This window comes from Carettochelys insculpta, chromosome 11 (genome assembly GCF_033958435.1).
Source record: "Carettochelys insculpta isolate YL-2023 chromosome 11, ASM3395843v1, whole genome shotgun sequence".
NCBI classification, from domain to species: domain Eukaryota; kingdom Metazoa; phylum Chordata; order Testudines; family Carettochelyidae; genus Carettochelys; species Carettochelys insculpta.
In genome coordinates, this window is record NC_134147.1 from 31,703,202 (window position 1) to 31,716,859 (window position 13,658).

General features: G+C 45.5%; 1 protein-coding gene across 1 annotated transcript in view; it reads left to right on the forward strand.

Annotated features, from left to right (window-relative positions):
• Positions 1-11,987: 11,987 nt before the first annotated feature.
• Positions 11,988-13,658, forward strand: part of SRGAP3 (SLIT-ROBO Rho GTPase activating protein 3) — a 246,744-nt gene continuing 245,073 nt past the window's right edge. The window contains exon 1 of the mRNA XM_075005212.1: positions 11,988-12,552. Within this exon, the coding sequence (XP_074861313.1) occupies positions 12,486-12,552 (67 nt within the window). The 5' untranslated portion in view covers positions 11,988-12,485. The remainder of the gene's footprint in view (positions 12,553-13,658) is intronic.

Below are 13,658 nucleotides of genomic sequence, written 5' to 3' on the forward strand. Positions count from 1 at the left end.
TTGTGTTACTCTGTTCAGAACTGCAAGCTTGTGGAGGTACCAGCATGCCACATTACACCTGGTCCCTTAAGTTTTAACAGATGATTTATTAAGACCAGCACAATGGTCGCGACAGTCCTTCCTGTTTTCTCATTTCTTTAACTACAGTCTCTTGCCACAGTTTTTTACTCCACAGCTGAATCTGCCCACAGTAGAATCAATTCTACCGTTCCATCTTCTTTCTCCCTCATACCCCTGATTTTTTTTTTTGCCTGTCTGCAGCAATCACTTACTGAAGGAGTCCACCCTACAAAGAACAAAAACAACAGATAACCCTCTTTCTATGTCCCCAATCTGTGCTAGTTTATTTAACCATTGGTCTTTGCTCTAGCTCCATTTACCACCATGAGCCACCATCTAGCTCCTTATTTATTGCCATCATCCCCCATTTCTACCCCCTGCCAACTGTTATCACATTAGTCATCAAAAAGTCCCTTTTATGGAAGCACCCTCAGCAATTAGTGTCCCATTTTGAGCTTGGAGTTGCTAAGCAAATTACTGGAAATGGAATAATCTCCCCAACCTTCTCCATTTCCACAGTATTCTTGACTCATTCTTGTCTGGCTTCTGCATTCCTGTTACTACATGATGGCTACGTCTACACCTGAAGCCTACATCGAAGTAGCCTATTTCGATGTGGCGACATCGAAATAGGCTATTTCGATGAATAATGTCTACACGTCCTCCAGGGCTGGCAACGTCGATGTTCAACATCGACGTTGCGCAGCACCACATCGAAATAGGCGCAGCGAGGGAACGTCTACACACCACTGTAGCACACATCGAAATAAGGGTGCCAGGCACAGCTGCAGACAGGGTCACAGGGCGGACTCAACAGCCAGCCACTCCCTTAAAGGGCCCCTCCCAGACACACTTGCACTAAACAGCACAAGATACACAGAGCCGACAACGAGTTGCAGACCCTGTGCATGCAGCATGAATCCCCTGCTGCAGCAGCAGTAGCCAGAAGCCCTGGGCTAAGGGCTGCTGCACACGGTGACCATAGAGCCCCGCACGGGCTGGAGAGACAGCGTCTCTCAACCCCCCAGCTGATGGCTGCCATGGAGGACCCCACAATTTCGACGTTGCGGGACGCGGATCGTCTACACGGTCCCTACTTCGACGTTCAACGTCGAAGTAGGGCGCTATTCCGATCCCCTCATGAGGTTAGCGACTTCGACGTCTCACCGCCTAACGTCGAAGTTAACTTCGAAATAGCGCCCGACGCGTGTAGCCGCAACAGGCGCTATTTCGAAGTTAGTGCCGCTACTTCGAAGTAGTGTGCACGTGTAGACGCAGCTGATGTGTGCTAAATGATAGTTAATTTATTGAAAGAAGTCAGGTGCTTTTTCCAGTTTGCTGAAGGCCTTGGAACTGCTCAGAACAAGGTAAATTGTGTGTTGAAGTATCTTTAGCAAACGACAAAGCAGAGGCAAGAACAACCTGCTTCCTTGCCAGGGACTTCCTGGAATATTTACAGTCAGCAATGTACAATTTAGAGTAGGCACATTCTTTCAGCTCTCCCATCCAAGTATATGGCTAGTGCTTCACTGTGACTACATCTACGCTACAAGATATAGTCAAATTTACAGCATTTAGCTCGATATCACGATGTCACTGTCTTCACTGTAAATTTCATTAGCTCAATTTAGAGAGCAATAGTATCGATATAACACTGTCGAAACAGGTAGCATCAAATTCAAATTTAAAAGTCTGAATGAAGGCCAGTGTGGAAGCGCCATGTCTTAAAATTGAATTCATTGGTCTCCAGAGGTGTCCCATATGTATCCCACAATGCCTCATGGTGCTCTGCTCTGGCTGCTTCCATCTCCGCTGCTCCACAGGTGCACAGGAGTTAGGTAACAGGAAGCCTGTGAACTGAATTTGGCACCAAGAAGCCCATGTCTGTAGGGTCATGCTTTTATGAGAGGCTGAGAAACTTCTTTTTTTGCTGTCAGCGCTATGAGTGCATCTACCCATTCAAAATAGCCCCAACATGGAGTTCATGGCTCTGTCTCTAGTTCTGGAGGCTGAGCACTGTGATTTTTTTTTGTGCTGGCACCAGCCCCTGCCTTACTGCATCATGTGGCAGCTAGGCTGTTGGGGGGTTTGTGCATAAAAGAAAGGCCAAGACACTTCTTTTCTGTGGTTTACATTTGTGCAGGCCCCCGCCCCTCCCTCCTCCACAGATGCCATGCAGTTGGGGTCTTTCCCACACCCAACCATATCATGTGGCTAGCCCCTGACCCAATAAAAGGATGTGCCAGCTGTTCAGTGTGGACCATGCTGCCAGGCAGCACCATGTCCTGGCTTGCATACAGTGAGGGCTCCAAGGGCAAGAAAGATTTTTGTGGGCTTACTGCCACTGGGGGGACTACTTTAACTGGCCCCCTCACCCTCACAAAAATATTTTCAGGTGTTTGCTGCTGCTGGGGGGGAAGTCTCCCCAGGCAGCTAAGATTTTGGCAGGCTTTCTGCCACCAGGGGGAAGTTCCCCCCCAGCAGCTAAGATTTTCGCGGGCTTGCAGCCGCTGTGTGGACCATATCAACTGGCTCTGTAGCCACGGTCCCCAAGCCTACCCGCAAACCACAAAAAGATTTTTGGGGATCATGTCAACTGGCTCATTATCCTGTCCATTCCAACCAACCTGCCCTGCCTATGGGATGAGGGGGTCTGGCACCCTGACAATCAATTGGTGCCGGCCTCCCCACCAGAGCACCACCGTTTGTTGAAATTTGGCGAGCTCCATCCCCCCACATATTGGACAACTCAGTGTAGTGTAGTGGGAAGCCCAACATCATTTTCTAACCTTTTCTATCCTCTTTCTTCAAGCTTTGGCCCCCTTAACACAGGGAAGGGCAGGTGGAGGGCCAGCTGAGAAGATACAGATGGCTGGGTGATCCCAGGGCGCAGAAGCTGTATAATGGACTGGGAAGCCAAAAACCCTGCCTCACAAAATCTCTTTTTTACAAACCTTTATTATCCTACTCTTTCTTGCATTGTTCCTGTGTCATTTTCAGGGATCATATGTAATCAAGGGGAGGTGGACTGTGGGTGGAGGGCCACTTGAGAAGACTCAGATACCTGCTGCTTTTTGTAAACTCTTTAATAATTCAGGTACAGCTACAGTTATAAAAAGGAATTCAGTTGTGGGAACAAGAAATATCAGTTAATTTGGCACTCTTTGTTGATGCCCTACTTTTTCTTCCTTCCTCCTGGAAAAAATGGCCATTTGCTTTTCACAGGAGGGGAATGAGGACAATGCAATGTGGGAAGATGACATCACATACCCACAACCATTTGCAGGGCATTTTTTCCCATACTGCACCAACGAAAATACACAGAATACTATGGGGCTGATGGAACTGTGGGATAGGTTCCCACAATGCACTGCTGCAACAGGTGATGTTTGGCAATTGAATATGGCAGCAATAAGTGAACTTTGTGGGGACCCTGTAAGGAGGTAATGATACTCCAGTTCAAATTTATAAAACACAGTGTTATTAAGCCAATATTAATAAATTTGAATTTATTGCATAGTGAAGATGTAGCCTGTGAATCCTCATATGTTCCATGACTCTACTTTTCCTTATATCCTCTGTCACCTTGAACACTTCGTTGGTGTCTCTGGATCCCTCCTTTGATCTGCCCATAACTTGTTAATTGTTTTCCTGTTGTCTTTGATGCTTGTTGCACTTGGGCCTCTTTGGAGAGACCTAAAGCTATTTCTCATCCCCTTGCCTTCTACTTCTGTCTCCTCCCAACTGAATTCATCTCTTCATAGCACCCAACTCTCTCATTCACCATTCTTTATATTCTCTCTCCTTCTACTTCTGTCTCCTCCCAACTGAATTAATCTCTTCATAGCACCCAACTCTCAGTTCACATCCTTTATATTCTCTCTCCAGAGCCTGGCCTCCTGGCTCTCTCTGGGAAGAAGTTCTGGCTCCATCCAAACAGGCATGTCACAAGGACTTCCTTTGTTTAACTTAATGTATGTCTAGTTGCTCCATAACACTTCTCATCTCACACCTTCCTTTCACTTCTGTTGCCTGTAATTGTGCAGGACTCTCCACCCTGTGCTCTACTTTGCACCTGGAAGTGCTCTGCTGTGCTCTGCAAGTCAGCCTGCTGTTGCTGTCACAGAACAGCTCCCTTGTGCTCACTCTGGTGAATCACTCATTGACGCATCTGTCACTTGATTCCTTGATTGCTGCCATTCCCTGCTTGGTGACATCTCAAATCTCTCCTCTCTCCAAACTCTTGACTGCTCAGAACACACAGCTTCACCACCACAGCACATCCATTCTCAGAGACCTCAGCTGGCTTTCTGTCCACTTCTGTACCTGCCATAAAAGTGATCATATCATCCTCGAGACCATTCATACCAATACCCTCTTCTGTGTCATTATCACTTTGCCCTCTACCACCCCATCTTTATCGTCTTACAGTTCCTCCTCTTTGTTGGCAGTGGTTCCCTAGCTGCTGCTACTCCAGCTATCTGAAATTATTCACAGACTTCCTTTCTGCCTTGCAAAGGACCCAGTCTGGCAAGGCTGAAGTCAGAGGGAAGTGTGGGTGCTCAACCTCTTACAGTTTCAGGCTCTAATTCCCTACTCTTCAGAGAAAATCATCCCTGCCCAAAGCCCATTCTCATTCACCATCTGTCTCTACTCTGGTGCTTCTTATTACTGTTCAGATCTCATCTCTCCCATGTTGTCCACTAGAGTTGTCTCAGTAGCTTGCAATGAATTGAGTAGCTTACACTGAGTAGCTCTTACTCAGTGTTTAGCCCCTTTTTCTGCTTGCAGAATATCTGAGTTAATCACACTTTCCTTCAATGTACTCTACCGATAATCCAAAATAGGGCTCAACTGCGAAGATCAAAATTTGAGTTCCGTTGGGAATGCGCATATAAACCACCTCTTTTTAAACCCCTACATTTTTATGTCATTTTATCGTCCCTCCCCACTCTAGCTCTGTATTTCACAGATGTCACAAACAGTTCCGCCAGCACCAATACTTGCATGTATGGCTTTAGAAATGTGGTGCTAGTGAATGTGGGGTCTGTCTTTCCTTTTTTTTTTTTTGCTTTCTGCAACCTATATTATTTGACTGGAAATCAGCAGAAAAAAGCCTGAAAAGGAACTGTTAACTCCAACATAACATAACATTTTTATAGGTCCATATCATTGAATATCAAATAGGAATTAAACATGTTCAAGTATAGCATGTAGTCCAAGTCATCTTGCACTGAATCAGTGGGAAAAGAAACAATAGATGGAGGACCAGTCCTTTGCATGCCAACATATTTTCTCTCCTGTATATTTCCTTACTAGTCACCTGTACAGTTAATGCCCTGATCCTGTAATGAACTCTATACAGTACACCCTTCAACTCATACAGTGACCCAGCTGACCCAGCCTACACCTGTAAAATGTCTTTACTTATTTCTGCATTTTATTGGCTTTGGCTTATCAAGCTGTGAATTCAACTTAGCTTTATAGAGAGCTTTGCTTTATGGACATAACTCCCAGCACAATGTCTAAGTTGGAAACACTGCAAGGGAATGTTTAATGCCATAGAAATAACTATTTTCATTGGCTTGTTTTTAAAAAGCACAGAAACAGTTTACTGATGTTTGTTTTTGTAAAACCCTACTTTCTGTGTCAGTTTTGACCAGCGTATCCTCTTCCATCATACATTTCAAAGCTTTATTTTTCCAAATTACACTTGTTGCATCAAATGACACAAATCAATATGGCAAAGGACAACTGTTATTGATGAATTAACAGAAATTGTGATAATGCTTTGTAGATTGACATAGCTGTAATTTAGGTTAGAGATGCCATATCATGATTTTCAGTTGATAGAGGGAAAGGACTGCCTAGGAAAGGCAGTGAGTTTGGGACAGAGCTGAACTGAAACTCAGGAACTCCTGAGTTCTAACTGCAATGGTGAAAAATATATGATATAAATATTTCAGAGCTCTGGTGACTGTCACTGTGCCTTTAAGACCTGGTATGTTCTGGATATGGGGTTCAGAAGAAATGGTGGGTGGAAGCTATTGTAGCTAGAGTTGAATAGTATGTGAACTTGAGTGAACTGGTGCTGGACATTGCCTGTAACTTTTTTTCCCTTTGCTAACTTGACTCATTTTTATTGTTGTGTCTCAGTGAATCTATTGGGCCTGATTCTCCCCTTGCACAACTGTAAACCGACAAAGGTAAATGAAATCATATTGGTGCAAGAGAAAAGTGAATTGGGTCTGTTGTAGTTTATTTACGGCATGAGTTGGATGTTCTGTTCTTGAGAGACAATACCAAAGAATACCTCTGTGGACTTGAGTAAGACTTGTAACATTGATACTTTCATTCCTGTATTGCAGAATATCTGATTTTATCACGAGCTTCACAATATTTGTAAAGTTTTTTTTTCATAAAGTGGCCACTCTGAGTCATTTAATTATTTGAGCATTTCAGCGTTTTTTTTAGTCTGCACTGCTGTGGAGAAAAGCTTTAAAATATGATTACCAAAACAGTAAAAAGTCCCAAAGATACACAAACAGACTGTGATGCTTATGGGAGATACTTTATGATATTGTTGATATCAGTGTTATGTAATAGAAAGGAATTTTACCAAATATACCATGTAAGGTTTCTATGAAAATGTTCTGATTTGTCAGGTGTGATGATCTGGTTTATGTATTTGCAATACCTTTGTACGGTGAGTTATAGATACATATGGCATATCTATTTCAAAACTTGTGCTGTGTTTCTGGGTGATACCCCCAGACATATTGGCATCAGCATTGTCTAATCTATTCAACGGCCCATCAAGGATTATCAGCTGTATGCTGAACCCTTTCAAAGAGCTGGTGCAGACACCTGATGAGTCAGCAAGACATGTAAGGGCATGCCTAGGGATGGAACTCCGAAGTTTTTCAATGCAGTGTGCTGCACAGTTGGTTTGGGACACAGGGTTATAAGCCACATGGCAAAAGCAGGATCGTCCTTGCCCATATGCAAAATATGCAACTGCGGAGGGCACCTGAAAATCTGGGGGATCACTGGGTCTTCATGTCCACCCAGTCTTCTCTTTCTATCCATGCCTTGTGGCTCTGCTTCCTCCAGAGAGGATCTAGTTAACTTAAAATGGAAAAAGCCTGTCAGACCTCTTAGCAGAACACTGAACCTATGAAAGAGCCATTCAAGAGGTAATGAAGCCATTTCACAGGAATTTGCCAACCCCAAGTGTATACTGTCAGTATTTGAATTGACTATGTTAGCTTACAGGACCTTAGTTTAAAATTTCCTTTAAAAATTGTCACTAGTGTGTTGCTGAAGATTATAAAATTACATCATTAAGAATATATTCATCCTTCTGTCCTTGGCTGCCCTTGGACAGAGGGGCGCTAGTTTAATAATACTGCGTAGGCCTCACAAATCCTAAGGAAAGCCTCGGACAAAGTAATATAAAAGACAGTTGCACCATCTCCATTTTGTCTTCATTCCTCCTTCTGGAACAACTTTTCTACAAATGAAGCCCAGAACAAAGGACTGAATAACCCATCCAAGCTGTGGATGTACAGTAAACCCTCCATTTAATGGACTAATGGGGGAGGAGGAGTGTCCATTATTCCCAAAAGTCCATTAAATGTGAGTGTTTACTGCTCCTCCCAACCTCTCTCAGCCCCAGTCCCCCCTCAATAACCCCCCCAACCCCTCGAAACCAAAACAACAACAACAAGAAAAACAACAACAAAACCAAAACCAAAAATCCCCTGCCTCTCACCAAAGATGCTGCTGCACAAGCCCTGGACCCTGCCCTGGCTCGGATCCTACGTGTCTGGGACCCTGCTGCTGTGCGTAGCTGGAGGTGCCTCACCGCGCAGCTGGGGACGCCTTGTCATGCGTGGCTGGAGGTGCCCACTGCACATGGCTAACGTGCCTCACTGCGTGTGGCTGCAACTGCCTCACCACTGGAGGTGCCCGCTGTGCGCTCCTGGAGGGGCCACACCCTTTTTTGGTGTGGGGGAGAGGATTTAGGATTTTATGGACCCCAGTGAACTTTGGGAACAATGCGGAGGGTCTGTTGCTCTGAAGTCTGCTAAATTGGGGTCTGTAAAATCAAGGGTTTACTGTAATCCAGACGTACTTCCAAGCCAGCAAATTTACCAATACTGCTAAGAATCTGATATACGTTGAAGTCTCTCTATATATCTGAGTTCTTTATCATTTAACAACTCGCTTCTTGTTTTTTATTCTTTTCATTATAATAATCCTTTAGTTTAGACTCTAAAGGACTGGCTGGCAGTGTGGTGTTTTGGATAATTTCGGGTCAGAAGAACAGCTGGTGTATGTGAGCAGGGTTTTTAAATAACCTCTCACTCTACTGGACATAGGTGTTGATTGGGAGCCAGAGAATTGGAATGCAAGAAAGGGGACTGATGGTGTGATATCTTTTTCAGTTTCTTGATAATCAGCGTAGGGGATTAGAAGAATAATTTGTCAGTGGTTGGTGAGTTTAAAGTCAGTGTTAGCCCCCAGTTTTGGGAGTATCTGCTCTTCTTTTTGCAGCATGCTTGGTGTTTTCAATGATGGTGCCCCAGGCATCCCAGGTCAAATGAACCCAAAACTTATTAGTTTAAAACGTCATGATATGGAAAGCAGTTTAAAAGTTCTGAATGCTTGGGATTGGCAATACTGCCATTCTTCACTTGTAATATGGGGAGAATAATACTCACCAGTGTCACAGGGTATTGTAAGCATTAATTAATCAATATTTGCAAAAGATTATGAACAGGCAAAATGCTCGGTAAGAGCCAGCAATTAAGTTATCAAACACCCACATTAAAATAATGTGCTGTGTGTCAGAGAAGCCCACTAAGGGAAGAACAATCAACAAAATTTTTAGGAACAAGACCATGGCTATTTACTGTTGTTTTTGGAGAGCTGTTTAAGCCTTTGATGCTGGTCTCTTTTACATCTAGCCATGAATTTCCTTGCTTGGATGGGTTTTTAGGGGGGCAACATTATTGTTTTGCTCTCTTTGGGTTTTGAACATTCAATATAATGTCTGTGTGCACAATACAGGGGGTGGGACGGTGGAATTGTACATCTATTTGTGTACATTAGCAGATCCTATAAGAAGAGACACATTAAAAATGCACTGACTGATATTGTATAGATCATTACACTTCAGTCTAAGTTGTTGTGGGGTTGAGAGCAATGTGCTCACTAATTTTTTTCCACCCATGTGTGGAATAAATTTTGTTATGTGCACTAAGGTGTGTGCAGATGTGCACCACAAGTAGAAGCACACGCTGCTAACTGTGGGCACTATGGGAGCTCTGCTAGGGTTAGGGAGCAGCATTTGAATCCCTAGAAAGCATTTGAATCTCTCCTGCGTGGCTGCCCAAGCACTCAGCATACAGGAAACACTGGTTGGAGGGGAAACGTGGGAGGCCTGGAGTGTTTTGTGTGGTTATTGAGAAGAATGAGAAGATGAGGATCCCTTGTCTTACTCTTAACTCTGCTACTTACTCACTGTTTAACCTTCTGCAAATTACAAGGTGAACCTCCCTGGTCCAGCACCTTTGGGACTTGACCAGTCCTGACCCAGGGAATTTGCCAGACCAGGGGAGGTCAGTGGTGGCCCCTATGTTGTCATTGGCTGCTGGGCTGTGCCTCAGGAGGAGCAGAGGGGCTAGCCTTGACCAAGCCAGGATGGGCGGGAGGGTGGGTGAGGTCATTAGGGAAAGAGGCAGGATGGCTGTAGAGTGCAGCCCCGTGGGACTGTACTGGGTCCTGTGGCAGCCAGGCTGTACTCCTGTACCCTTATGATGGCTGCAGGGCCGCGCTCCTAGCCTCAGCCATCTTGCTCAGTCAGTGCCAGCCCTTCTGCTGCCATGGGCTGTGGGACACTGTTCTGTCAGTAGCATAGAGGCTGCCAGTGACTGAGCAGGCGGATGGGCACTTGCGGGGAGAGACAGGGTCCATGTGCAGTCCCAGGAGTGCACTGAGCCTTATGGCAGCTGAGCTGTGCTCCTGGTCCCCCTCACCAGCTTTAGAGCTGCACACCTGGCCACCAGGCTGCATAGCCACCTGCCTCTTCCCCGAGCATCTCCTGTCCCCACCCCCTCCGCCGCCTCCCTCCCAGAACTTGCAGCTCACTAGAAGTTCTGGAAGGGCAGGGAAGGCGTTGCTGAGTGTGAGGGCCTCCAGTTTTTCCCCAGGTGTGCTCCACAGGGATGCCGGATCACAGATGCGGCTGTACTGAGTCCCTGATCCTGCAGTCTTCGCAGCCTCAGCAAACTCCTGCACTCCCTTGAAACCCAAGTGCTCGTTTGCGGGGTATACAGGGTGTTGCTCCCCAGCGGGCAGGCCTCAGGTATGGAATCTGGTTCCCACCTGAAGCCCTATTGGCTTGGCTGGAGCTCCCCCAATACATAAGCCAAACTACACCTATGCTTGAAGCCTCATTGACTCCAGGATGTAAAGTTCTGCCTGTGCCTTGGGATATTTCTAGGTTTTTTGTGCCTCACCTTCCCCAACTCCAAAAGGGGCAGGTACCTTACTGCTCACTCCCAGGGGTGCTACCAAGTTTAACTAACAAACTGCTGCGCAACAATTGGTAGCTCTCAAGCACTGCAATTGATTTTTGCAACAACAACGACCACCAAACCCTTTTATGAGGCAAATTTGGGGGTAAAAACACAGGAGGGACTAACACAAGCAAGACATAAAGCTGTGCTTTCTCTGTGCCCTCTCTTACAGAATCATAGGGCTGGAAGGGACCTCAAGAAGTCATAGAGTCCAGCCCCCTGCTTCAAGCAGGATCAACCTCAGCTAAGTCATTCCAGCCATGGCTATGTCAAGCGGGGTCTTAAAAACCTCTAGGGATGGAGATTCCACCACCTCGCTAGACAACACATTCCAGTGCTTCACCACCTGCTTGATGAAGTAGTTTTTCCTAATATCCAATCTACACCTCTTCTTCATTAACTTCAAACCATTGCTCCTTGTTCTGCCGTCCGTCACCATTGAGAACAGTTTCTCTCCATCCTCTTTAGAGTTCCCTTCAGAAAGTTGAAGGCTGCTATCAAATCACCCCTCAGTCTTCTTTTCTGCAAACTAAACAAGTGCAAATCTCTCAGCCTCTCCTCGTAGGTCATTTGCTCTAGCTTCCTAACAATTTTTGTTGCCCTCTGCTGAACCTGCTCCAGCACATCCCCATTGTTTCTAAACTTGGGGGGGACCCAAAACTGGACACATTATTCCAGATGTGGCCTCATCAGTGCCGAATAGAGGGGAACAACAGCTTCTCTAGATCTGCTTACAATGCTCCTCCTAATGCACCCCAATATGCCGTTAGCCTTCTTGGCTATGAGGGCACACCATTGACTCATATCCAGCCTTTCATCCAGCATAACCCGTAGGTCCCTTTCTGCTGTACTGCTGCTTAGCCAGTCAGTCCCCAGCCTATAACAATGCCTGGGATTCTTCTGCCCCAGGTGCAGGGCTCTATGCTTCTTGTTGAACCGCATCATATTTCCTTTGGCCCAAACCTCCTCTCTTCTCCTCAGCCCTTCACTTCTCTGCAGCAACAGAATCTAATTGCCGAGAGGAGCCTGGCTGAGCGCACAGGAGGCTGTTTCCCAGGACCGCTGCCTGCCTCCCCCCTGCAGAGTGCTTGGAGCGCGAGAGCTGAGTCCGGCTGGACCCCTTCTCGCAGAGCCCCTGGCTGCCTTGGCCTCTTGCAGCGAGTTGGGCTGTCCTGCAGGCTCCAATGTGTCAGCGGCTATAAAAGCTGGGAGGAGGAGCCAGCCTGCGTGACGTGAGGAGAGCTCAATTCAAGCCTGCAGCAGAAGCAGCGCTGTGCTGAAGCGCCCGGGGACTGAGCAGATGCATTACCAGCAGGCAAACTTCTCCTGTCTCTGGTCTTTAGTCCTCCCGCTTAGTCAGACGTGCTGAGGGGTGGGGGGCGAGCCAGCGACATGAGAGCCCTTTTTGCAACCTGACCTTCTTGGATCAAAGCCAGGGCTTTCCTTGATTGCGCTGGGTTTGGCTGCATGCTGCGAAGGAGGAGCCCCTGCCTGTGCGTGTTGTTGTGCTAGGCTGTTTCTATATTGCGATGCATTTTTAAATCTCTCCGAAGATCTGGGTGCAGCTGAGATTCCCCTTCCACTCCCACCTTTTAGCGTTGTTTCCACCCGGGCAGGCTCCCAAGCTTCCGTGTTGGTGCTGCAGCTCCTCGGTTGTTGCAAATGAAGGGAATTCTTTTCGCAAAAGGAGAGAAGGAGGGTTTTTTGTCGTTACAGCAAAGTGAAACAGACACGTTGGAAAAGCTGCGAAATTGACTCCCTGTGATCCAGTGCAGCGGAGCAGACGGGGGACTTTAAAAGAGAGGAGAGGATCGTGGGATCTCTTAGATCTTTCAAAAGATGTCATCTCAAACTAAGTTCAAGAAAGACAAAGAGATCATAGCAGAATATGAAACTCAAGTAAAAGGTTAGTGAACGCTTTACCTTTTGACTCCCTCCCCTTCAGTTTCTCATTGTCAAATTTTATTATGCATCAATAATCTTATTGTGAAAATCCTGGATAAGCAGCCCAAGCCCGGGTTGTTTTATTTTCTGCTTTTGGCTGCACGGAGAGAAGGAGCGGGTTGGACTGTGGATTATACTATGGGTAGTAAAAGCTGCATTGCAGTTGTATGAAAGCTGTATGGTTGGCTTGAGGAGTGTCAGTTTTAGAAAGATCCGTATTTCCTCTTCTTGATGGTGATAAATCATTCTAAAGCCATTTTGATAAATGGCACTTCCTTCACATAATACCAGGTCCTTTCCTCTGTGGCTGTGAACATGTGTGTGTCCATCTGTTTGTTGTATACATAGAGCAATTGACATTTCGTATGCAGCATGTAGGCAAGCATGCATACCTCCTACACTGAGCATTTCCATGGGAATTCAGCATGTTTGGTCATAGTAACAAATATTGAGGTATAAGAATACTATATTTCATGCAGTAATGGGTATATCTTACTCCTGCTAAAAGCAAAGAGGTCCAAGTATAGGACTGGCACTCCATTCTTGTCTCCTAGGTCATACAAAATTATGCCTAGGCATAGTGATAGAACATATGTTGCACACACCCTCTTCTGTGAAACCTCTGCAATAAAAGGGTGGGATCCGCATGGAATTTCTGGCATCAGTGTAATGTATTCATTCCTGATTCAGTAGTTCTGCAGTAATGTAACAGTGTCTTTCTTCCCTTCTTTTAAAGAAGTATTTTCTTTTTAAAAAATACTTCTCATACAGAAATTAAGACTCATTACCTGAGCAAGCTTTTAATACATGGATTATTGATAGTATAGATTGTGTTACCTGGTGTGGAATTAATAGGGGATGCTGAATCAATTTCTACATATGTCTTTTTTTTTAAAAACCTGCAGATTATTGACAGGATAACCCAAAAAGCTGTTACATCCGGTTGTGCTTGCATGCACTTGCCATTTGCTGATAGGTTCCAATTCTGTGGACTGTTAAAAGAAAAAAAAATCCTTGGGAAACTTTGTATGAGAAGTCAATAGTGAGCAACTGCCACTCATTAAAATG